The sequence below is a fragment of the Carassius gibelio genome, chromosome A5 (genome assembly GCF_023724105.1).
Source record: "Carassius gibelio isolate Cgi1373 ecotype wild population from Czech Republic chromosome A5, carGib1.2-hapl.c, whole genome shotgun sequence".
NCBI classification, from domain to species: domain Eukaryota; kingdom Metazoa; phylum Chordata; class Actinopteri; order Cypriniformes; family Cyprinidae; genus Carassius; species Carassius gibelio.
This window is the reverse complement of record NC_068375.1, coordinates 30908432-30934990: the sequence shown is the minus strand read 5'-3', so window position 1 is coordinate 30934990 and position 26559 is coordinate 30908432. Positions and strand designations below refer to the sequence as shown.

Genomic DNA, 26559 nt, shown 5'->3' with positions numbered 1-26559 from the left:
GACCACAAAATTGTGTTAGGAAGCTGATATTAAAGGATGTTCAGTCATTCTTAAAGGAAGTAATTTACATGGAGGTTTAACATGAACATTTACACGAACAGCATGTTCAGTAATACAACTACAGTGCAACAAACCTGGACCTCAAGAAACAAATAAAAAATAAATAAAAGATGTAACACGAGTACACAATACGAAATGAATTCTATTTGGCAACTTAGTCTTCAAAAATAATGTCACGTAATTTACAACATTTCTCAAACAGCACCTACTTCTTCATTAGAACCTCGTGAGACATTGCTCATGGGAGTTTCACTTCCGGATGGTTTGAACAGATCAAACTGTAGCCTGGACTGTAACTGCAATAACACTAGAGCGAGACAGACAACCGATATTACTTCTCACAAAGATGGACACGAACTATAAAAGAAAAACAGTTTGATGTGTGTGTGTGTCTAGATGAGCCTCAGTCCAGTTAGCTCTCAAGTGTTTGTCTTTAACATCACAGGGTTTATAGTTCAGGGTTGGTTGTTTAATATGTTGAGGAACAGCTTGAGTCCAGCTTTGAGTTTGCTCAAATCACTATGAGTCCAAAGCGGCCCATCTGATCCAATGGCTCTGCTCTGAAGGGGAACACTGCGGATAAAGATTAATTTCTATAAAAATCATATTACAACATATTAGCTACATGTTCCTAACATTTAAAGTTTCTAAACTCCTCTCACCTCCTGTTGCCATGGTGCTGGGGAAGTTGATATAGCTCCACCTGCTGGTCAAACACAGTAAATGTAGAATAACACTCCATCAAGCAGGACGGTCCTCCGGTTGTCCTGGAACCTTTCCTAGTGGATACTGTTTCCAGGGGACTTTCATCTGATCGGACCCAAAACCTCAGAGTAAGGCACTTGAACCAAATCATTTATTTCAGGATTTACTACGAATTTACCAACTACAGATTCTTGAGGAGCACCAGCTGAAGTTAGTTGTATTTGGGATCATGGAAACAGACATCCCCCACGTGCAATGACTGAGGAAGTGTTCAGATGGTCTGAATTTATGAATGAATGTATTATTCAGTGAATAGGTATTGAAGCATTTCATTTATTTGTAATAAACTGCAGACCTGCTACAGCACAAACATCACATTTCATGAACACAAGACGATCTGTAAACTAACTGCAGTGTTCATTTTAATTTTAAGATTATTAAAATATAATTTTTGTTATTTATTTATATATATATATATATATATATATATATATATAGTTTTATTTTTTATTTCAGTTTTAGTTTGATTTATCTTACTACTTTAAATGTAGTTAAATATGCTGCAACAAACCATTATAAGATAAGAATAAATTTATTTACTAATATTTCATTTTATTTCAGTTAATAATTTTTCTTTATAATAGTTTTACATTTAAATTGGAATTTAGAATGTACACTGTATATATCATGCACATCTATATAGTGACAATTTAAAATCTAGCCACTGTTAGCAATATGTTGGAAAATGTATATACAATAATTCATAAACAAATGACTGCTATGAACTGGTTCTTTTTAATGTCTTGACATTTGAAATCACTCGTGAGTTAGTGGATTGAATCAACCTCATACAATTGACCTCCTCACTGAACAAGAATTAATTAATTAATAGTAAATATAATTATATGTAAATATAAATGTAAGTGAGGTTGTGTGAGTGTTACCAGTGCACACGCTCCATGCAGATCCCCGTAATGCAGAGTTTCTCTCTTGTACAGTTTCTGCGCTTAGCCTTTCTTGGAGCTCTTCTGTGGGCGGAGCCTGCACAGATCTGGGGGTGTGTTTAGATGAGTGGGTGTCTCTGTTCTGTGACGTGTTACTCCTGAGTCTCTCCTGAAGGTTTTGCAGGGTGTAGACAGGCTGAGCGGGGTCTGAGGGTCCGGGGGATGAGTTTCCATGGTAACCCTGTGTGTAAATGCTGCAGAGCTGAAGCAGAGGGGCTGGTCCATGTCACTCAAACGCCTTAAAAGGCAAGAAGTAAAATCAGATTAGTTACTCTCACCCACACTGTATGTGTAAATATGTGTGCATGTTTACTCACTGTCGCAGAAGAAACGGTGTTAGCTGGGTATGGTGTGTTCACACATGCAGAAATCAGATTCTGCCAGGGAAACGGTAATCTGTTCATGAAGACCCATTCCTTGGATATTTTTAGTCGCTTGTGAGCCTTTAATTCACCTGCTACACACAGACTTTGTTAAAAGAAGTTTAACGCAAAGTTCAAGAAAACATTTGAAAAACTATGGGTCTCAAGCGCGTACAATTCGTTAAGATTTTTAAGTTAAGTTAAGTTTTTGGACACTTTCTTTGGATTAGCTTGATAGCGGTTTAAATCAATATACCAGATAGGAATTTTGGGTTTTCATGAGCTGTATGCCAAAATCATCAGTATTAAATCAATAAAAGACCAGAAATATTTCAGTTGGTGTGCAATGAATCTAAAATATATGAAAGTTTAATTTTTATCATTACATTATGGAAAATAATGAACTTTTTCACAATATGCAAATTTTTTGAGAAGGACCTGTATATTACCGCAGAGACTCAGAAGATGTCTCAGTTTCATAATTTTGCTACTGCAGAATAACATTTCAGAGATCCAGGAGGCGATGTAGTAAGTTCTGAGACTGGACGGCTCATTCGAGAGCTCGCAAACAGTTTGTCAAGGATCAGATTTATAAAGATGGATGAATTCAAGACCTTCAAACATGGCAACCAGAAGTGCAAAAACACTCGAGGAAGACGTGGGGCGAACATGTTGACAAAGTCCTCTACAGAGAAAGAGGGAGAGAGGTCAATTTAATTTATTCAAGCTAATTTCTTAATGCTTTATTGCTTTCTAAACAAAATCTCATGCATTTGTACCTGAGGGGTCAGTATCCAAAGACTCCCAGTTGTTCTGCGGTGGGAATAATAAGGAATCCATCCTGAATTAAAACATCAACAAGGATGTCTCTGTAACACAGACAGAACAGATGGCGATGAGACACATAGTCTTTAACATGTCAGAACTAAAGTCCTGCTCAGTTGAACACATGCACACACCTGGTCTCTGTGGCGAAGTGTTTGATCTGCGTCAGGATCCAGCTGAGATCAGCGCTGGAATCCGGCCACACGTCACGCTGCCCTCCCTGCTTGGTCAGCTATTCGTACGCCTGCCAAACACACCAAAAACAATGGACACAACATAATCAACAACTTGAAACCGCGTGCATAAATAACAAAAACATCCTTGCCAAACACCACTACATGTTCTAAGCTAGCGTCTATGTGTTTTATGAATACAGTGTACACATAGTAGTGAAATAGACATATTCGGGCACAGGTTCTCTGAACACTTGTAAGCTGATGTCTCAGAAACACAAGCTCATTCTGCCCTCTGCTGGTGTAAACTGGGACATTATACACAATGTGAGATTGATCCCAGACTTCGTTCATAAGAGATGAGCAGTTCTCTGACTCTTTCTGAAAGATTAATATTTAACAGCTCAAAACTATACTACAGTTCAAAAGTTTATGGTTGGTAAGATTTTTTTTAAATATAAATGTCTTTAAAGAAGTCTCTCTTTGACTTATCAAGATGGCATTTATTTGAACAAAAACTGAGAAATATCATTACAGTTTAAAAGTAACTGTTTTCTATTTTCTAACTTATTTAACCTCTTCTACCCACACTATATCAGTATCTGACCCGCAACTTCTACCTTTCTATACTTATCCTACACTCTCTTCATTAAACTGGTGTTATTCAGAAACTGGAACAAAACATTTACAGTAGTATTTCCTATATCTAAGCCTAATATATTCTTTAATGTTAATTATTTATCCATTCTTCCATACTTCTCTTAGGACTTCTCCCTCTTCATCATAATCCTTACAATTAATAATCACATGTTCTACAGTTCTTCTTCTTTGACATTTTTATGGTGGTTGGCAAACCAGCTTTATGTGCATATACTGCCACCTACTAGGATGGAGTATGAAGCAATGATGGTAAAGGAAAAACTATATGAAGTGCTATATGAAGTGCTTCTGTAAATTGTAATCTTTCATTGTCATATACATTTCACTAAAATATGTTCAACTGTATCAGAAAGATCACATTTAAATCAAAGTCCAGATTCATGTTTTCCTATTATAAATACTGATTGATTAATGCAGTGAGTCCAATTCTAAGACAAGATATTATGCTTTCTTCCTTTCTATTCCCAAAAATTCTCCTCTAATTTCCAACTATTTTTGGAATATAATATAAATGTTGTCCTTTATTATCAGAGTCCCATTTAATTGCCACATATCTTTTAATTTTAAGAAGCCCTTTTAATTCTAATTTACACATTGGAAGATTAAACTCAATATCTGGATGTTTTCAGTACGCTTTCTGCAAGAAGAGAAGGCTTAAAATAGAGCTGGGAATAATAATGTTAATTGCATTCAAATTATTGTTGTAAGTGTAGTCTATGGCAATAAATATGGCAATAAAGAATATTTTCCTCAAACTCTTTGGTCAGTCAGAATTATTATGCATGTGATGAGCACGATCAGCCGTTTTCAGATAAGACACGTTTCAGTCAAAGCAGTGACAGTAACCAGCCAGCTCTTCTGATAAAGCCTTGTCCTGTTTTTAGACAATGAAACTGAGAGATTAATTTGATTTCTTTATTAAACATCCCATTCAGCACTAACAAAAAGAAACATGCTTCTGCTATGTTTTTGGACGTGAATACGACAATCATTTAGTAGCCTAGACTGCATATCTAAAAATACCATTGTAATACTATAACTGTTTATACCTGTAAATACCTTTTTCAGTACCTTTTGTACAAGACACCAGCAGATTGTATGATCCTCCAATGAGCATCTTTAGGAGATAATATTCACAGTTCACAATATTCTGGTCTTTAGTCATTTAAATAATCTTCTGGCAATTAGATCAATGTGCTTACATGATATTGTATATGACAGATAAAAACTGGGATATAGTTTTGTGCATGTTAACACTTTTTGAAACAAAATTACAAAAATGCCTAAATGCATCACATTAAAAATCAAAGGATATTTAAAACACCTAGCGCTTTGGGTTCTAGAAAAGCGCATTATAAATAAAATGTATTATTATTATTATTATTATTATTAAATTATCAAAGTATAATCCTAATAAAGAAAGTTAAAAGTTTTTATTTTTTTTATTGAAAGTCCCTAAAATTCAATTCAAAAACAATGCTCACTAATTTTATAAAACTGTAGGCTATATACAAAAGTGTTTGTATATATATATACAAAAAGTTTTCAGTCTTTGGTTACTTAGTTCTTTGTTTTCAAAATATTTCTCTAAAATGTAGGCCTAGTTTTATCAGCTTTGAGACAAGTTACATTGCACGATTTAGTTTTTGGTCCATAAAAAGTCTGGCCATGTTCCTCAGGCATTTCCCGTACCAAATGATGCCTTTCAATAGAGGAAGCCAAGAAGAGCTTGGAATTTCTTGGGGAAAATTACGTCACTTTGGAATTGTGTGGGATACCCCCACCTCGCATTCTCAGAGCGCGCGCGTTGAAGCCCCGGCGTCTGTGGCACACAAAGCAGCAGCAGCGCATAACGGGGCCGGGCGGAGTTAGGCAAACGCGCTTCGGTTAGCATGCTTCGCCTGGGCTGGGTGTGGTTTTCAAAACTCAGTTCCGTTAGCAGGAAACGACTCTAGGACCACCAGTACTTCTCTGAGCGACAAAAAGACGCACTAAAAAGTGAAATTTTGTTCTCGGAATCTGGAAGAAATCTGAGGAGAAGCTTTTCCACACGGGCGGTGGCGTTTGCTCACTCTTGCGCGTGGACGTCAGCCGATGGGAAAAAGTTTGCCTTTCTGTTGACTTCATTGTATCAGCTCAGTTTGTGACACATCCGTGAGAGAAGAGACTAAATACAGACAAAATGCCGAAAACGGTGAGTAACGTTACCCTTTAGAAAAGTAAACTATTGGTTTGAGTTTGTACAGTAGCAAACAAAAACTGAGAGGACATTTCACACTGATTTTAAAAGCTGCGCATTTTTGGTGAAACAAGGGACAGCCGCGACGCGTAGGCGCTCGAAAGGGGCGAGGATGGGCTTTCTCTTGTTGGCATTTTTTGCCAGCCAGTTCCCGCTGGCGAACAGTAGGCCATGCGCGGTGCACTATTTATGGCAAGAATTCATTATTTGGACAATGACGGTCGTTCATCCCATCCTAACACACTGAAGAAGAACTTGTTGCGTTGCAAATTAATTGGACAATTTCTCTATTTTATTAGTTTCTTTACTTTTACTTCTTCACTCATGCTTTCGCTGTGTGTTGTATTTTATATGCAATTATCTAAATCTATTAACTTAGCAGTGGCGTTTTGTGTTGTGTAGGGGCTGAACCGTTACTCGGTGACAACCTGTAACCCCCTTTTCTCCTCCCTCCCCCCCAAATCGGATTGGCTTTCCATCAAATTTGCCGTGAATAGGCCGTCTAGTGGTGGTGTGGATTGTGGGTTCCCAGTGATTCGAATCTTTTGAGTTCTTTCACAAAAGATTCGTTCAGGTTCATTGAATAGTTAAGTTACATAATTAGGCCAGTAGGTGGCAACAAGAACGTCTGTTTTGTGTTATGAGTTATTGAATCATAGCCGATTCCATTCAAACACCGGTTGTATTATATTTTATTAAACTGGGCCTATACATATACTAAAAGACTGAAGAAACGGAAAGAGTGTTTAGGCCACAAATAATAGCAAAACAAATTTACTTTAATCTGAATTTCTTCAATTAAGTCTACATGTTTTTTTAAGGTAATTTATGATTTCACTGACATCTTTTGTCTGCTTCATTAATCGTAACCACGTGGTGGAAAAATCAGTCACGTGGGGATCAGTCATATCACGAAAGTGAACGAGAACCGTTTGTTCACTTAAAAGATTCATTCAAAGTGATTCACGCATGCATTTAACTTAAGCCTCTGTCCAGCAGCATATTGGCGCGTTTTTGGTCTGCTTTTTGTAAGTGGTGTCGGATAAGAAATATGAGGCGTGTCAGAAGCGGCTGTTCAAGCATTTTTGTAGCTCGTCTGTCACAACTTTCCATGCCATCGCCCAAATACTGCAAAAAAAATGTAATAGAGTCCCTCATTATTTATATAATTGTTACACCTCATAATTATTGAATCATTGTTTTATTAAAGATTACACTTAAGACCACAGACCAACAGTTGGAAGTAGGGACAAATCTTTTTTTATTACAAGTAGCTCAAGTTTTTAGTTTAAGCAATTTCTTTCATCTTGTAACTGCCTTTAAGTGGTTGAGTGTCAGTAGTTACATACGAGAATTTCATGAGAAATGAGTATTCAAAAGAACAACTAGCAAAAAAGAAAAAGTACCATGGACATGTGCTATGGTCTAGGAGCTTGTACCATATTGTTCTTTGAAAATTACCATGTAAATACCCTAATTACTAATCTTTAAAAACGAAAAAATTTCCTAGCCTTTCTTGTGCATTAATATGGAGATCTGTGTGTTTCAATCATTGAAACGTTAGATAATAATTAGTCCTCCTGAGAACCAGAAAGAAAAAAAATATATGTTTTTGTATGTCATTACATTGGTTGAAGCATAAGAAAAAAAAAGGAGAAAAAACGTTATTCTGTGTCCTTTGTAGAGGATGCCAGGACTAAGTTTTATTTTATTTTTATTTTTATTTTTTCATTCAGCAATCAGTTTTTAGGTTTCAGGCTATGTTTTTTGCCAAAATTTGTTCAAAGATGACTCTCAACTATGTTATGAATATAATAGAATTATTTAATGGAATATGTGTTTAAAATGTATGTAAGTTGGTATTCCCATTCTATACATTGTATCCATACGTTGCATCTAATTTGCATATTAATGTGTTCTTGGGGAAAACCATCTATCTATCATCCAATCTCTGTTAACAGATCAGTATTGATGTACATGAAAATGTGCGAATGAAAGATTTATGACCCAAACTCTTGTACTGTGAAGGATTGTATACGGTTTAAAATAGATTGTTTACATTATATATTCATTATATACTGTTACTGTCTGTTAATGTAATGTAAGTTATTAGCCTGTTAAATGGCCATATTAGACATTTGAGTATTGATATTGTGATTAAGCTCCCATTTCTATTTATTTCTTAAAATTGCTTGATAACATCCTTGCGCTATAGCTTATAAATGTAGCTTGTAGTTATTTTCCTCTCATGTTCTGAATGAAGAGAAGCTCAGGCCAAGAATAGTTGTGTGTGAATGTAGATGTTAACCGGATGTAATATCAGAGGTGTTTAAGAAGAGAGAACAGAGTAGGTTCATGACACTAAAAAGAAGAGTGTCGCTGAGGTTGTGCGGCATACATGCCATATTTTCCCCCCGGAATAGATGGATTTTCATGATAATAGAAATCAGTCTTGTATAAGTAGATGGGTTTCTCTTGTCAGTGGGGACATTGGATGCGTTTAGAGGTTTGGATCTGCTTATGGAATCGTATTGGACTGTAAAATGAGTCAGAACCTTTTTTCAGCCATTATTGTAGACTCCTGCAAGTCCAAGAGTCTCTTTCCGAAAATGACTCAAGATTTCTGTGCTTACACTGTGGTTACATCACTTCCTGTTTGAACGTTTCCTGTTCGGGACTAGCTAAGCTTGAGTACCTTATTTGGAGGCTCAGTACCTTATTTGGAGTTTCACAGAGCTGTGGCATCCGTGCACTTACACCCTCACACACACAGCTTTGTGTAGTGAGTTTGGGCCCCTTTTCCTCCTCAGATTTCTGTTGCCCAAAATGCAGCTGTGTATCACAGCTAATATACTAAAATGGCCTCTTTTATAATCAACACACTCCTCTCTTTTTCTTCCTTCCCTCACATGCACTCACACATATGCATTTATCTCCAGTCATCAGTTCCTCTCAGTGTATTGAGTGGGAGTTTTGTGACCTCTGTAGGTTCAGGTCATAAGGGTCAACTTAACACTAAGCTTTGTGCAAAATTATATACGGTAAAGAGTTTTGTGTAAATTTATAGGCAGATCTGTTTCAGTCAAGTCTGTATATGCACTACTCTTAACAAGTTTGGGGTTGGTACAGTTTCTATGTTTCAGTGTTTTTGAAAGATGCCTCATGCTGACAATGGCTGCATTTATTTATTTAATGAAATGTAATTAATATTTAATGCATCCTTGCTGAATAACAGAAAGTTTCTTTGAACAAAAAAAAAACTCTCACTGACCCCAAACTTGTGAATGGTATAGTGTATGTACAGTTTGCATCTTTTTATTTCATGTTTTTGGATTTTCTTGAACATTCGTGGTTGTATTCTCTTTGCAACCCTATATAGTTGAAGTTCAAGTTAATTCTGTTGCCAAAGTACTCAGATTTAATTCAGTAAACACTAAAAAAGGAGTGTTATGTCCAGATCATAAGTCACGTTACTGATTTAAAACCATACAGATGATCCAAGATCTTCTGGAATGAATTTACAGCCAATAGTTTCTACATCATAAAATATAGACTTTAGTATTATTTGCCTAAATATACAGCTTAAATATTATTTCTTGACCTGGCTACCTTTGCCATGAAGTTAGAAGGGTGTTGGAAGTCTCTGGTATGTGCCAAGTGGAGGGATTAACTACAAACACACACACACACACATGGTCAGATTAATGATATTTAATAAGGTAAAGCTCCAGGGGGTTTCGAGGAGAAAGTTCTTGAGTTTGTTGAACAGTTCACATTTCAATGGAGGGAAAACATCAGCATTGAACAACCTCTCACTTCAAGCCTCATGTGAGTTCAACTCTGTGTGGGTATGTGTAAAGCAATACGAACAGATTGTGAACTAAAATAGTTGGATCCATTTGCAAGTGGTTTTGGAGAGTCAGCTGAAAAACTTTATAGCTTTGAGCAAGATGTTTTGTACAGGACTATTGTGTGAACGCATAATACTGGTGTCAGTTGTTTCCGCATTTAATTTTTTTAAGAACTTCCACTTTAGAGTAATTGAGCTGTGTTCATTTAATGGCAGAACCTTTGGTGAAGTGTTAAGGATCTCAATTATTAAATCAATAATCTAAGTGTCTTTTATTTAAATATGTTTCGTTAGCTTATTGATTAAAAACAGAGCCACACTTCCATTTCAAATTCATATTGACCTAAATTCACATTTAATGTACTTACCATTGCCCCGTGGCTGCATGCATTCTTATTCAATTTGGGAAGTTACTGATGTTTGTGTAAGTGTTTAACAGTTCGTCTATGAAGCGTATTTCAAGAGGGAGATTTGATCCTGTAGTATCAATATCCCGGTCAGTTAATTCATGCAAATATTTCTCTGAAATATGGAAGTTTTGAACAGTTCCTGATTTTTCCCCCCTTCTATCTGTATATGTTGTTTTACATGGTTTTCTGTTTTGTGACAAGGAAAGGTCTTGTGTTAAATGTGCTGTGTGCTGTTTTAAACTTTTGCACAATTGTTTCCAAACTACATTTAGTTTTCTTCCAACCATGTAGGGGAGAGATAACAATAATTGAACTCTGTTATGGTGCAATGACACGGCAGGTTTTTGCTAGTTTTCTTCTGTTGCATACTACAAACCCACAAGACAGCTAAGCTATTTATCGACAGCATGTTATTGATGTCTGCATTGATCACTTTTCCATTTTAGACACGGACAAACGTGTAAGTTAATGTGCATTAAATATACAAGGTCAGATGAGGATTGGCCACAGATGCACTCCAGTTTTGCCATCTCAATAATTTTTTGGAGGAAGTATTGTAGAGTCATTATCCTAAATCAGACACCCAAAGGAGGGGGAGGGCTGAGAGGAAAAGAGTTTGACTTCACTACCACAGTTAGATTGTGATGTCAGTTAACTAAGGGTAACGACAGAATAAACACAAGTATACAGAGGTTGTTGGCTTTTTATCTGCCCTCGTCTGTCTGTTAGAAACGGCAGCCATTTTCCAGGCCTAAAGGCTCTGTGTGTGTGAATGGGATAAAAACACTGTGAATTTTACGATAGTGTATTCTCTACACTATACTTATTTTTTGAATTATTCAGTTAGTCCAAATATTTGCTCTAATTAGCCTTTTTATTGTAGTAATTCGTTTTCATTGTTTGCTCTAGTTTGTTTTTATTATTATTATTGTGTGTGTGGGCTTTATAATTGATTTTGATGTATTTGAGAAATGCGAGGCATTGTGTGGCAAATCTTGGCTCTGTCAAAGCTCATGATTAGCATTTTTGCTGTAGCCTATGCTAAACTAACTTCACAAACTGATCCAAACCCTACGGAGCAGGCCCTGCTGTCTACTGCACAGACAGCTACCTTCTAAGACAGCATCCTGAATGAATTGAATCATGACGGTTATGTAAATTGGTTATGTAACAAAATGATATATTTTATGTTTATTGCAAAATAGGCAAATGTGGTTTACACGTTCCGATTCTCTGATTAATGGCGATTTCTCTGCAGAATCATGGCTAATGTAGATTTCACAAGGAATTCCACTGTTAAACATGATTATTTAGAAAAGGTTGAAATAAAGCAGGCTGATGGCTACAACTAAAGCATAAACCATTGATAAACAACCTCCCGGGAGGTTAGTTCCCCTACAGAGTCATATCATCAACCATCTTAGATTATGTCACAGAGCTACATTTTGAAACAGAGCTAATATGCTCATTTTATTGATTTTTTTTTAAACTGCAGATACTATGTATAGCCTATTCTTTGCTGGTTCTTTGTGTAATTGTGTGAGTATCATTGTCTCTCTTTTTGTGTGTGTGTGTGTGTGTGTGAGTAAAGGCAGGGCGATTTGTGATTGTTCTAAGAATAGTGGCAGAGAACCTCTGGCAGATCCACTGTGAAGACTACACCCATCACACACACACACACACACACACACACACACACACACACACACACACACACACACACACACACCCTGACCAGGCAGAACTACAAATTCTTAGTTCCTGTTTCGTGAAGACATGAGCTATTTTTACCCTGTGAATCCACCTCTGAATTAAGAGGGTCCATTAACTGACCCCCAGTATAATGTTCCACACTTACTGCCACACACACACACAGACACACACACACACAAACCTGTCATTTTGACAGCAAGAAAGTGTGAGATTGAGAGGGGGAGCTTGTGTATATGAAATGAACTCTCCCAGACCCAGAGAGGAGTAGAAGACAAAAAGAGCATAAAAGTCATATAGTTGTTAAGTTCTGCTTGTTCTCTTTCTTTTCCAACTGGCTGATGTAAGCCTATGAAACAGCAGAGATAGGATTCTCTCTCTCTCTCTCTCTCTCTCTCTCTCTCACACACACACACACACACACACACAGTAAGGCTAAAATCAAAGGAGTCACCTCATAGTAAAGTCATTCCTAGAGTGCTTGATAGTTACCAACACGCACATTCTGATAATATAACCTTGGACACACACATAAAACACCTGGCTTTCAAACACGGTTTCACAATCCAGCCATTTCACAACCTACTTTTGTTTAACAATCTGAATATCACTTTCTATGCTGAATATCTTATGGTCTGTTATAACATTAAGAAGTATCAAAACATCAGACATTTAATAGCTAAGTGTGTGAATATGAGAAAATCAAGATATTTGAATATGTAGTTGTGTGTGGAAAATATGGCTTCAAGGAGGTGTGTGCTCAAGGAAGCTAGTAGATATGAGGGAGTGTGTGGATATATTTAAAACTGGCAGTAATATCCAGTGCTAACATTTATTTTTATTCTGGCAAATTTCTCAATTTTGAATTACAAATATAGACTATCTTTTACATTATGCAGTTCATATATGAATGTGATGACATAAGACATAAACTGCTTTTTGGGTTATTACATATAGTATTAAGGCTGAATGTGTGCATATTATAAATATTTCTTCTTTCTATTTCTTTATTCCCTAACACTAACCCTGCTACTTCATTATGTCCCTCGTGACTCAGGAATATTAACTATCAAATCTCATAACTATCAGATCTCATTTGTGCTTCTCTTAGTCGATCATTTAGAGGACTTGCAAGAAACAATGTTGTTTGGCTTCATTGATGTGCAAATGCTATGTTGAGCTCTTTAGAGTCTCAGCACATGGACACGCGTCTGCCTCACATGCAGCTGCTAGATAAAGCAGAGCATTATGGGTACAGCTGAGCTGGAGGTGTGTGCCTAAATTGAGCTATTTGTCTCTTGCACAAACAGTTAAAGCTGGATACAAGACCTTAGTTCGATATAAGAGCTTTATATGGACCCCATCAATAAGACTGTCCATATTTCATTGACATTTTCACAGAACACTGGTTAGTTTGAGTTAATGATAATTGTGTAGTGAGAGGAAGTGAGGCGCATTGCTTAATGTGCCTCCATGGTTACAGGAGGTGTGGTTATCTGCATCCTGTGGGGTGGAGGCGGGGATGGGGTGACAGAGACAGAAAGAAGAGAGGGGGGATATCTTTTTCCATTCGTCCCTCTTGCTGTTTCCTTGCATTGTTTTTATCTTATCCAGAGTTCCAGTGCAATCAATCACGTTAAAATAGCAAGCCACGCTTTGGAGCAGATTAAAGTGTGCACACAAACATGCACACACACACTCATCAAAACACACACACACACACATACACATAATCCCTCTTTTATAGTGCTCTTTGAGGAGGGTTCAGGCTTTTTCTAGGTAGTATAAGCTATGATAGATGTTTAAGCTGTCCATCAAACTTCAGTGTAACATGATCCTTCAGAAATCATTATAATATTCTGATTTGGTGCTCATGTATCTTTTGTTGTAATCACACAGTTTTACTGCTTAATATTTGTTTTTTTGTTTTCTTTTAATTAAAAGAAGGTCAAAAGAACAGCACTGAAAACAGTAATCTTCTATAATATTATAAATGTCTTTCACTTTTGATCAATTTGAATGGATCCTTGCTGGCTAAAAGTATTACATTCTTTGAAAGAAAAAAAATGTTACTGGGCACAAATTTTTGTCTCTTGGCTTCTCAGTCTGTCTTTCAGTCTGCATTCATTTATTCACATTTTATTTGATTTTTTCTTTCCCAGATCAGTGTTCGTGTGACTACGATGGATGCCGAGCTGGAGTTTGCCATCCAACCCAGCACCACAGGGAAACAGTTATTTGACCAGGTGTGTGTGTGTGTGTGTGTGTGTGAACTTGTTGCTTATTTATTAATTCATTAAATAATTTAAGATCTTTTCACACATTGAGGTCTTGATTCAACATCCTGCTCCTAATAAATGTCAATTAAATGTTTTCTGATTGGATGTGAATATTTCACATTCAGTGTCAGCAGAAATATTGACTTGCACTGGAAACTTAAGACCATGTCATACAAGCTGTCTGTGTGTGTGTTTAGATTAAGAACTGGACATCCTTCTTGTGAGGGAATTCTCCCTTCCTCCACCCTTCCTCTTTCTGACTCTGCTTCTTCCTCAGGCTGTACTTCTGTACAGTCCCCTCTTCCTCACTCTTAGTCACTCTGTACATCACGTCTATGAAATCACTCTTTCGTAAACTTCATAATAGGCAGCTCTGTTTCTGGGAAACTTTTATTTTCACACACACACACACACACACACACACACACACACACACACACACACACACACACACACACAGAACATTCATTCTTCTTGCAGTTGTGTAGGTAGTCTCATTTATGAGGTTTTAATGTTCGGACAAGTAGTAAATCAAGACAAATGAACAGACAGAAATACAGGTTTATTAGGCTGCATAAACATAGATGTAATATTTGACGTGTGATCATTTGTCCTATCTGTTTTACATTCTCTTAAGACCAACGGTCTTCCAAAGGTTTGGGATCATTATCATATTTTATAGAGTTAATTATATATTATGTTGTCCTGCAATTTACTGCATTAAATTGATCAAAAGTGAAAGATATTTATAATATAACTAAATATTTATATTTCAAATAAATGCTGTTCTTTTTAATTATATTTGAGTACTTTTAGTTAAAAAGATCCTTTAAAAAAGTATCAGTTTCAACAAGAACATTAAGCAGCACATCAATTTTCAACATGAAATGTTAATTATTAAATTGTAATAATATTTCACAGTATTACAGTTTTTACTTGTGCTTTGAGTAAATAAATGCAGTCTTGTTGAGCATAAGGGACTTCTTTGAAAAACATTGAAAAGTCTTACTGACCCCACATTTTGAACGGTAGCGTTTCTAAATGAATATATCACTAAGACAGCCATTTTAAAATCCAAAAATTGAATTTGAGTGTTTGAAAGCAGCAACCCAGAGCTTGCGTACAAAAATGTAGTTTGTACTCATTTAAACCAATACTGTAGTAAGACTTTTCACTGTTACTGGAACATCTTAAAATCTCTAATCTCAGTTGTACTTTAGTGTGTGATTGTTTTGATTATAAGTGAATATATGTCCTGGAAGTGTGTATCTATCCTCGTTAATTATCCAAAAACCCCATGTTAACCATCCAGCAAGCGTCACTCTCTCTGTTTGAAAGTCATATATAAACACAGCTGCCTCCTCCCCATTATGTTCTCTTTCTCCACATTTGATCATCACTCTCTTCCATTCTCTTTCTTTCTCGGTCTCTTTTTAACATTCATCATTTTCAGACACAGTATGTCCTGACTGGTCCAGTCGTGAGTCAGCATTTCACAATACATTTTCCATTGCTCTCTGTCTCTCACACCCTCTTGACCGAGAATAACGAGTTTCTTCTCTGCATATGTGGTTTCATTCATAGCATCTCTTGAGTGTTCCACCCCTGCTTTAACACTAAATACATACAGCAGGGATTAAAACATGAACCTGAACGTTTGAGCTCTTGGAGGCACTGCTAGCTGCTGAAGTTTAATTCAGACATTCTATTAAAACGTCTGCCACTAAGAATTGTGGAACTCTGGTCCAATGTTTTATTCAAGGAAATCTGGCCAGATAAAAAGTGCATTTAAAAATAATTAATTTATTTGTTCAATTTGAATTATTATTAATTTAGCACAACTATGTTGGGGATATTAAATATAGGGTCCAGTCCCAGCTGGATTTCCACTTTTTCCATGAAGAGGAATTTGAGCTTGAGTCTCCTTTTCAGATCCCTCTATTATGGAAACCAAATGCATGTACTATGGATGTGCGAAAATGGTATTAAATGTAATATGTCTGTTTATTTAATATGAATCTGTTTTATAGGTGGTGAAAACCATTGGGTTAAGGGAGGTGTGGTTTTTTGGACTGCAGTACCAGGACACCAAAGGCTTTACCACCTGGCTGAAACTCAACAAGAAGGTGTGTGTGAATGCATACAGCTGCTTTTCATTTTTTTGGATTCATTTTTATATTTTATATTTTTTGTCATGTTTTTTTTTTCTATATTTCTTCATATCATCAAGTTGATTTAACTATGATTTGAATAGTAAATAATTTTAGTTGTCAAAATAAACATTTGAATTATGATAATGATTATAATGTGCAAAATTAAGAAAATGTGTTGAATTGTAACAGGCCAAATGTTCCAAGATTTTTGAAAAATGTTTATCCATTTACTAATTTTAACATACTTGTCAAGAGTTATCACATTCATAAATTATGTCAATATGTGTCCTTACTGTTTACATTCACTCATAAAACACAGCATATAATAGGTTTATTAGCGTATTTGATACTTTTTAGAAGATACAGAGTTGTAAAATCTTCATCCTTTGGAAACATGAGTCTACCAAGGATATTGCATTTTGTGTGAAGCATTGTTACTGCAACAATATATTCACAAAAGTATATTTTAGTTCAGATTTAATGAAGTTTTAATTCAAAAAGTAATTCTAATCATGACACCTTTTTTAATCTTTTCTTCATTACTGTTGACAAAATAAAGAAAAACCTGTCAACGAACACTTTCATCTGTAATACTTCTGACAGGATTTCACTGATTAGCACTTTCTAGTGGAACCTGGAGTTGTCAGCCGTTTTCAGACATGTCTTCCAGTTTTCTTACGTCCCAATAATTTTACCCAGCGTGCCTCAAAATAGTGTCATTAATAAAAAAATAATAAGGAAAGGCAATGAGAGTCTGATAATTTATACTGAACAAAGATATGATGGTCGCTGACAGGTGGAATTAATGAGCATGTCAAAATGAAAGTGATACTAGTTCATTTTTTATTGTCTAGGTTACGGCTCAAGACGTCCGCAAGGAGAGTCCACTGCTGTTTAAATTCAGAGCAAAGTTTTACCCTGAAGATGTTTCCGAGGAGCTGATTCAAGAGGCGACTCAAAGACTCTTCTTCCTTCAGGTGTGTGTGTGTGTATTTACTGTATATCTTGTGTAAAGTTAAACGTAAGATGTGGCTTTAAATATATTAATATAGAACGCATGTCAATTGGAGTGGACTGAAATGAAAGCTGGGTCTTGTAAAGTGATAATGTGATATTGCACCATCTGGTGGTCAGTGAAGGAATTGCACTGGCTGCTCGACTTACAGGCCAACTTTAAAACAGCTCCACTGTTGGTTTACTTTAGGTGAAAGAGGGGATCCTGAATGACGATATCTACTGCCCCCCAGAGACTGCAGTGTTGCTGGCATCTTATGCAGTGCAGGCCAAATACACCGACTACAACAAGGATGTTCACACAGTTGGATACCTGTCCAGTGAGAAACTGCTCCCACAGAGGTGTGTATACACAGATATTTTGGTACCAGTAGGGACTAGTGCTTATCCATAGTGGGGGTGCACAGATGATTGACAGAAAATGTGCTCTGATCTGTTTATTTAATGTGGTCTTTATAATACTTCTCTAAAATCACCTTTTCAAAGCATCACTAAACATGAAGTTACTTAATGAAGGGAACTAATAAGACTCGAAAATCTATTATATTGAAAGTATAATTATTAACTGTACAATATTTAAAAATGCCAATAGACTGCATTATGTTTGCTGAAGTAAATCTACTAAATTAAATTAAAAATACTAAATTGTTTACAAAGCATCTGCTAAAGGAATGACTAAATGTAAATGCCAAATTTGAGTTGTGTAAACTATAAAAAGCATATATGTAAAAAAAAATCTATTAAAGTTGAATTAAAGTATTAATAATATAAAAGTCTTAACTTTTCAAACACTGTGTATTAGTTGTTTTCCAATTTCAAACCATGTCAGTCACATACATCTTTTAATTTATTAATGTTAAAGTAAGTGTTTAAAATACCAGTGGTGTGTGGTATTTTAAACATTTATTCACTAATCTGATGAAACGCCAAGAGTGGTGTATAATAAATTTTTTGTACTGGGACTGCAATAACTAAAATCAATGATCAAGATGGCTTACATTCAATGTATTTTGTCATTTTTATTAGTTGTTTCATTGTTCAAGGATCATCACTTTACACTGATAAAATCCATACTTCTGTGACAAATGCATTAAATACTGTAAATGGCAGAGGCCATAGTGTCTTGTGTAGGCTTAAAACAGATTACTTAATGTTTTGTTAAAAGGTATCAGCCAAAGAATGCGTTTGATAGTCTAAATGTGAGCATGTGTGTGTAATCTTTTCTCTGCAGAGTTCTGGAGCAGCACAAGCTGAATAAGGAGCAATGGGAGGAAAGAATTCAGGTCTGGCACGAGGAGCACAAGGGCATGTTGAGGTACAGCCAGTGGAATGCGCTCTTGCCTTTTCTGTTTTATCGCTGACTGCAGTGACCCTGTCAATCACACACACCAGACAGAATGATAATGTGTATCTGTGTGTTTCAGAGAGGACTCGATGATGGAGTATCTGAAGATAGCTCAGGATCTGGAGATGTACGGTGTGAATTACTTCAGTATCAAGAATAAGAAAGGATCTGAGCTGTGGCTGGGGGTGGACGCCCTGGGACTCAACATCTATGAGCATACTGACAAGTACTTTAAGAAACATGATACGCTTACATTTATCAACAACAAATTAATGGGTTTGAAAGGTGTCACAAATAAATTTGGTAGTATAAAATAACAAAGTACCATATATATATATATATATATATATATATATATATATATATATATATATATATATATATATATATATATATAGCAAGGATGCAAATAAAAAGTGACAGTTAAGTCTTATATTGTAACAACAAATCATATTTCAATAAAAATAAATGCTGCAGTAATACTTTCTATTCAAAAAAGAATCCTAAATAAATCATAGTTATATCATATCATAGTTATCGACAGCACAACCATTTTTAACATTGATGATAATAAGAAGAAATATTTCTTGAGCACTAAATCAGCACATTAGACTGATTTCTGAAGGATCATGGGATAGTTAATACTGGAGTAATGGCTGCTGAAAATTCAACTTTGCCATCGCAGAATGCATACGATTTGAAAATATATTAAAATAAATTTTAAAATGTATACAAACTGTAATACTTTACTATGTTAATGTATTTTTCAAAAATAAATGCAGCCTTGATGAGCATAGGAGTCTTGAATTTAAAGACATTTTAAAATTATTATTATTATAATTAGATATTTCCCAAATTTTAGTAACATGGTTACGTTAAGCAAACACTACAATTAATAGAAAAAAAAATTCCCTTGCTTTTATTGACCATTTGTAAAATAAATAAATAAACTTTGTAAGATTTTCTGTCATAGAAAGTGACATTTATTTCTGTGTCCAGAAAACGTGACTCATCTCTTCTTTTCTCTTGTCAGGATGACGCCTAAAATTGGTTTCCCCTGGAGTGAGATCAGGAACATTTCTTTCAACGATAAGAAATTTGTCATCAAACCCATAGATAAAAAAGCCCCGGTATGTCAAACAAGATTTGTGTCTGACTTATCACAGTTTCTGTCCAGTTTCTTTGGAAATGGAATGTAGACAGGAGGAACGCAGTTATTGCAAAGCCTTGGTGGTGAAATGTTTTATGATGTGATTTGATGATGGTGAAATCACAGTAAAGACTTTCCTTTGAAGCTGCACGTTTCTCCTTTACACTTTATCACAGGCATAAAGAGTCTGGAAGTGGGTCTCTTTTCCCCATTCTTCAGTATCTCATATAGCTCCTGATTCCTCACTCCCTCCACCTCCTTTCTTTGGCCCTGTTCCGAACTTAGGGAGCTGTTTATGTAGGCAGCATTTTAAAGCATCACTGGAAATATGTAAATAATGTTCTCTCTCTCTATCTCTTTTCCTACAGGACTTTGTGTTCTATGCCCAGCGTTTACGCATTAATAAGAGGATTCTGGCTCTGTGCATGGGGAACCATGAGCTTTACATGAGACGCCGTAAACCTGACACCATCGAGGTCCAGCAGATGAAAGCACAAGCCAAGGAGGAGAAGAACCACAAGAAGATGGAAAGGTGTGAGGAAAAAAGCACCACACAAAGGCTCTGATATTAGTTCAAGATTGTGATTATTGGTGAATCATTCCAATATGTTGATTCTGTTCACCAAATGGAATTGGTCAGATTCATTCTGTGAATTTTTTTAGTTCAGACTTAAACACCAAAATAATTTAGTGTAGGCTGTATTTGCCTAGTCCACCAGCTAAGAAAGGTCCTCCACTTAAAAAGTTCTGATACTTCTTTTAATGTATCTGTCTGTTTGCTTCAGGGCCATGCTGGAGGATGAACGTAAAAAGAGAGAGCAGGCTGAAAAGGAGAAAGAGAAGATTGAAAAAGAAAAAGAGGAGCTGATGGAGAGACTCCGAGTGATAGAGGAACAAACAAAAAAAGCTCAGCAAGGTAACGTGGAGTGAACTTCGCTCGTTTTTTTTTCTATTCATTAACAATTATTAATCACCCACTGTTTTGTGTGGGCAGAGCTGGAAGAGCAGACCCGCAGGGCGATGGAGTTAGATCAGGAGCGTAAACGCGCTCAAGAGGAGGCCGAACGCCTGGAACGAGAGCGCCGCCTGGTAGAAGAGGCCAAAATGGCTCTGCTGCAGCAGTCTGAGAGCCAGATGAAGAACCAGGAGCATCTGGTCAGTTACTATCACATCCAACATAAACATTGCCAGCCACCATGGCAGCGCAATTCTAGTCACCATGACAGCGTAACAAAAACACTGTTACAGTTGTAACCATGGTAATCAAACTACAATTACAACGTTTCCATGAGAACCAAAAATAATCTAACCACAGAGTGCAGGACATCCACAATTACGGACATTTCCATGCTATGCTGACAACATGTGCGTATATATGTGTGTGTATACAGGCAACTGAACTGGCAGAGCTGACGTCTAAGATGTCTCTGCTTGAGGATGCCAAAAAGAAGAAAGAGGAGGAAGCATCAGAGTGGCAAATGAAGGTAAACATGGTTACTTGTTAGCAGGTTCATTGCAGCAAGTGATTGTATAATGAGATAGTTAGAAATAGATCTATCCATCCATGCTTTTTATCACCATATACCTTTTTAGGATTTTAAGCTGGATATATATCTTAAAAATGATTATTTTACAGCTTTGACAATATTCAGTTTTAACAGGAATATTTAATATAAAAATTCATTATTTACATACTCCCATATGAACATCTATAATTTAATCAGTTGAAAAATCTTTAAAATTATATGATTTAAAATGGTTAAAGGAAAAAAAAAAATTTCAATTTGGAGTCAGAAATTGCTTTAAAGAAATTAATACATTCAGGAAGGATGCATTAAATTTATCAAAAGTGACAAAGACATTTTACAGTAAATTTCTATATTATTTTTTTCTATATTATTTTTCAAATAAATGTTTTTTTTTTATTCATCAATGAACCCTGAATACATAAATATCATTACGCAGCACAAATGTTTTCAACATTGATAATAATAAGAAATGCTTTTTGAGCACCAAATCAGCATATTGGAATGATTTGTGAATGATCATGTGACACTGAAGATTTGGCTGCTAAAAAATGTAGTTTTGCCATCCCTTAAAAAAAGTATTGAATGTATACTCGTGCTGTATTTTTAATCAAATAAATCCTGCCTTGGTGAACGTGACTTCTCTCAAAAATATATATAAAATATTTAAATATATAAATATAAAATGCTGTTGCCCTTATGTAAACACGTGCTTGCGTTCGATCTGTGATGTGGACAATTTGAAAGAAATTTCAAGGGAATTTGAAATCAGAATCAAACTTCCAGACTCTTAATAGTATAATGCTTGTGCTAAAAGCAAAGTCTTTAATGACCAAATAAAAAGCACATTAAATATGTTGACTTTCATATGGTCTAGATAATAACATTTCAGTGCTGTGTGTCTCTTCCAGGCCGCTCAGGTGCAGGAGGACCTGGAGAAGACTAAAGAGGAGCTGAAGAACAAAGTCACGTCAATCCATGTCCAAGAGCCCGTGCATGGAGAAAACGACAATGACGAGGGTGACGAGAGCAGCGCAGAGGCTTCCGCTGAACTCACCTCTGAAGCTGCCTATAAAGACAGGAGTGAGGAGGAGCGCATGACAGAGGCTGAGAAGAACGAACGAGTGCAGAAACATCTGCTGGTGAGAGAACTACTTCACAAAGTTTAAAACACTATTTTAAAAGGGATAATTTACCCAAAATAACACTTCTGTTTATCATTTATTTGACCTCATGGTTTTCCAAACTGGTTTCTGACTTTCATTCTTGCATGGAATACTGGAGGAGTTATTTTGGAGAATGTCCAAGCTGCTCTTTTTCAATATAGTAAAAAAGTAGTCAGCCATGGTTAGCATTTAGTAAAGGCTTTGCCAGAGTAAGTTTACTTTGAACTGGAAAAAATTGAAGTGTGTCCTTTTTCCACAGGCTCTCACTTCTGAGCTTGCTAATGCTCGTGATGAGACCAAGAAGACCCAGAACGACATGATCCACGCAGAGAATGTACGAGCAGGACGCGATAAATACAAGACGCTTCGTCAGATCCGCTCTGGAAACACCAAACAGCGAATTGATGAGTTCGAGTGCATGTAAATGTACTGCAGTCAGCCAACAGGGGGAGCTACAGCCTGTCTTTTGCATCATTCCTGCAGAGGAACTACAGTACCCACAGTGCACCACTCCAGCAGAAAACAAAGCCAAATATAGAAAAATGCTGCACAGTTCAAAAATTCCTTTAATTCGGGAGTGTTATTTGGGTTACTGCATTATGATAAGGGAGATTTATTTTTTGCATGGTTTTGACCTAGACGTAGCTTTTTTTATTGGAAAACATTGGAAAAAGGATTGCTGATTAACCAAACTAAAGCATTTTAATTTCAGTAAAACTTGGATTTCAGTAGGAATGAAGATTAGACAAAGCATTCCAGTGTTAGGATAGGTTTCAAAAGCACTCCAGAGAGACATGTCAGTGTGCCAATTCAGATCAGTATAGTTGACATCAAATTTTACAGTGCCATTGTGATGGTGTAATAACCTAGTTATTGCTATAACATTGTATCTATGTGCCTTTCTAATAAAACAACTACAGTATAGATTAAAACTCACGGCTATCTGCTCCCCATCAACCACTCTGCAAATACTGGCAAGCCACAAGAGCAAAAGTGTGTACGTGCTTGTGCGTGTGTGTGTGTGTGTGTGTGTGTGATCCCTGTTGATATAGTTTCTCACTGCTGCAGGTTTGTGGCCGCTCCCTGTTTGTGCCTTTTCACTGTAGAGAAAATATCAAACTGTATTTTTAGTTTAGTTTTTTAATCCTACTCTTATTTTAAGCCTTTTTTTAATGAAGAAACTTTTGTTTTAGAGGCATTTGAATATTTTTTTCTGCAGTATTATTGTAAAGAATCCTTTAATAGAATGACATTTAAAAAGCATCTTCTGGGAATAATTTTCTCCCTTTATTTCTGAACAGTATTTACCCAGAGTGTACACAGTTTTAAATAGATCTGCACCTGTAGGCAGTGCCTTAGATGTTTTTGTGATCTGTAATCATTTTATTTTTTATTCAAGTTGCATCATGAAGAAAATATGTCCCCAGCTACTTTGGAAGAATTCTTCATTCAGATCTTACTCTTGGATATTTCCTAAACTGGTTTGATATATAAAAACATGGATCTTTTAAAAGTAAAATTATGAGCCTTCTTGTTACCCGGGCTATTTCCCGGCCTTAGGCTGCGGTTCTTTTTTTTTTTTTTTGGGTATCTTTTTTTTTTTTGTCAACCAATCACAGAAAAGATTGCTGCTTAAAACATTTTCATTGCAACTGTCAATAAAAATATTAAAAGCATCACCAATTTATTGGCTACTGTTGTGTTTGGTCATGGATATTATGTTATGTTTAGAAGAGATCACTTAATAATCTTATAATCATCTTATAGTCTTAATTTCTGAATATTTGCAATTTGTAATTAGCTATAACTAGTGTGCAAAAAACGACAGATAATTTGTAGTTGAATGCCATAACTGAAGTTTTAATATACAAATTTAGACAGTGTAGAAATAGTTTAATTTTAGCAATTAACTTCTTGAATATAGATTTATTTACACAACTGACTGTCCCCCTAAACTGACAAATGTTAAACACATTCCAGCTATCTATCCTGACAAATCTGAATGATCTTCATTCCATCTTAGTCCAGTGTACCATAGTGTCTCACACTTCTTACTAGGCTTCTACTAAAATTGAGTTTTTATTAGTTTTTTTTTGGTATGTTTTTTCTTATTATTTTTGGATGATTGTTTTTTTTTTTATTACTAATGGTCTTTGGAATCCGGCATATGGTCTTTATTTACTCTAAAGTGCGCATGCGCTGGACCTGCTGGAAAACATGATATTTTAATATTGCTGAACTGACAGACTTTGTTAATATAATCCATTAATAATTTCTTTACACGTCCATACAGTCTATGCACATGTCTCATTTTTAAAACCCCGCTCTCTCCCTTCAACATGTCAGGAAACCGTAAAGTCTGTACTGTACTGGTTTAAACACTATTACAAGAGAAATAAATAAACAGAAAATCACAACTTGATGGACGTGATATATGTTTTATTAATATCTTAATATATAATTAATATTTTAATATACTATTATATCTTATATTAAACCATTTGCACATGAGCATTATCCGACTCGGTTCTTCCCGACTGCAAAGATAGGTTTACAAGCCACCTTTTTATTGCGTTTTTCAGTCAATTTCTTGCCTTTTTAACTGTTAATGCATGTTATTCAAGCGGCAACCTTCTGGTCTCTCTCCTGAAACCAACGCAGAAGTGAGTACAACTGCAATTCATCGACTGGCCACTAGAGGCTGGCTCCAAAAGGGGTTATAATAACTCATCGGTTTATATTAAGCCTTAAAGTTCTGCACAATTAAGGGCATGACCACTTGAGTGACAGGTGGATTGCCACTGCTGTCACCACCGTGGAGATAGGTGGGTGTGGTTTCAGCGACCAGCTCCCATTTTTGATTATCTGGGAGTGATGCGCAGTGACAGTCTGCCTACTCTGAGGCCAGCTCCGCCCACTTTGAGCTTCAAAAACGCTCTTCAGAAACCTATGGGTGATTTTTTTTATGCTTTTTTTTTTTTTTTTTTTTTCATTTCAGCACCAAAAATGCAGTTACTCATTGCTATTTATCTTTATGTGTTCTTTCTTTCAGTGATGTCCTTATCTCAAATGATTGACAAGGGTGCAGCAACAGCATGCATGTAAATTTCTGTGTTCTTTGATCTTTTACTTTAGCAGGCACAAGCCATAGGATGGATTAGACTCTGGGCATTTCTGAAACCAAAACAATAATAGCATTCTAATAGCCTGAAGAACTTAATTCTTTTGAAAAACATCTCTCTTATTACCAGATCCTGACCAACCTCAGGGAAACTGCTATTTTCAAAGAGACACATTTGTCACAACACATTATCCAAAAAAAAAAAAAAAAGTGTCATGATGACAAATGTTAACGGCACATTTAAATAAAAAATATGGAAATTATCAAGGAAACTCTTCAGTAGTGTTGTCCAGTGTCATTTCAACCATTTGTTAATATGCATAAAAAAATGACTTTTCTGCATTAAATGGTCTAAATTTAAAATGTGTTTAAAAAAAAATTGCAATGGTATAAAATATTAAATACATTTTCAGCTTGCAGCTTCAGCACAATAATGTAATTAGCAAAATGGGTTGAAGAATCTGGAATAAATGAGTATATAGCAGTATATGAGTGAGAAATATGGCAATATTGATGCAACATTATCTTGACTGTTAAAGAAATGGTCTCACTATTATGGTAATGGATCACTAATGATTATAACTGGGTGAATACAGGTAAATTGGCACTGCTACTGGAACGTAATTGCTGTATTTAATATTTCCTTCTTTCCTATTATGGTTGAGAATTTAGCTCTTTGAGTTTTTATACTGAATACAATCTTGATATATTTCTGTTCTGATTCATAACTTCCACACATTATTGCAAAGCTGTCTGGATAATCCCTTAGGCCTTCATTGAAGTGAAGTAGCGCTTTGGAAAAGTTCT

At 35.8% G+C, this 26559-nt stretch overlaps 1 protein-coding gene and 1 long non-coding RNA gene across 3 annotated transcripts; one reads left to right on the top strand and one right to left on the bottom strand.

Moving 5' to 3' along the window:
* Positions 1 to 182: 182 nt before the first annotated feature.
* On the bottom strand, positions 183 to 2573 carry LOC128012008 (uncharacterized). Its single transcript, XR_008182687.1, has 4 exons — positions 2087 to 2573; positions 1710 to 2007; positions 723 to 870; positions 183 to 633 (listed from the first exon to the last, which is right to left on the bottom strand). It is a non-coding gene; the product is annotated as an uncharacterized LOC128012008 (long non-coding RNA).
* Positions 2574 to 5550: 2977 nt separating this feature from the next.
* On the top strand, positions 5551 to 24316 carry LOC128011994 (moesin). 2 transcript variants are annotated; one of them, XM_052594844.1, is made up of 14 exons: positions 5551 to 5983; positions 14161 to 14244; positions 16308 to 16403; positions 17285 to 17407; positions 17635 to 17786; positions 18676 to 18759; positions 18869 to 19015; positions 19823 to 19919; positions 20308 to 20471; positions 20725 to 20855; positions 20934 to 21094; positions 21331 to 21423; positions 22377 to 22607; positions 22891 to 24316. In XM_052594844.1, the coding sequence occupies exons 1-14, from the start codon at positions 5972 to 5974 to the stop codon at positions 23053 to 23055; spliced, it is 1740 nt and encodes a 579-aa protein (XP_052450804.1). In that variant the 5' UTR covers positions 5551 to 5971; the 3' UTR covers positions 23056 to 24316. The 2 variants fall into 2 exon arrangements, with proteins under 2 accessions (XP_052450804.1, XP_052450814.1); XM_052594854.1 differs by lacking the exons at positions 5551 to 5983; positions 16308 to 16403; positions 17285 to 17407; positions 17635 to 17786 and having other exon boundaries at positions 14186 to 14244.
* The last annotated feature ends 2243 nt before the right edge of the window (positions 24317 to 26559 follow it).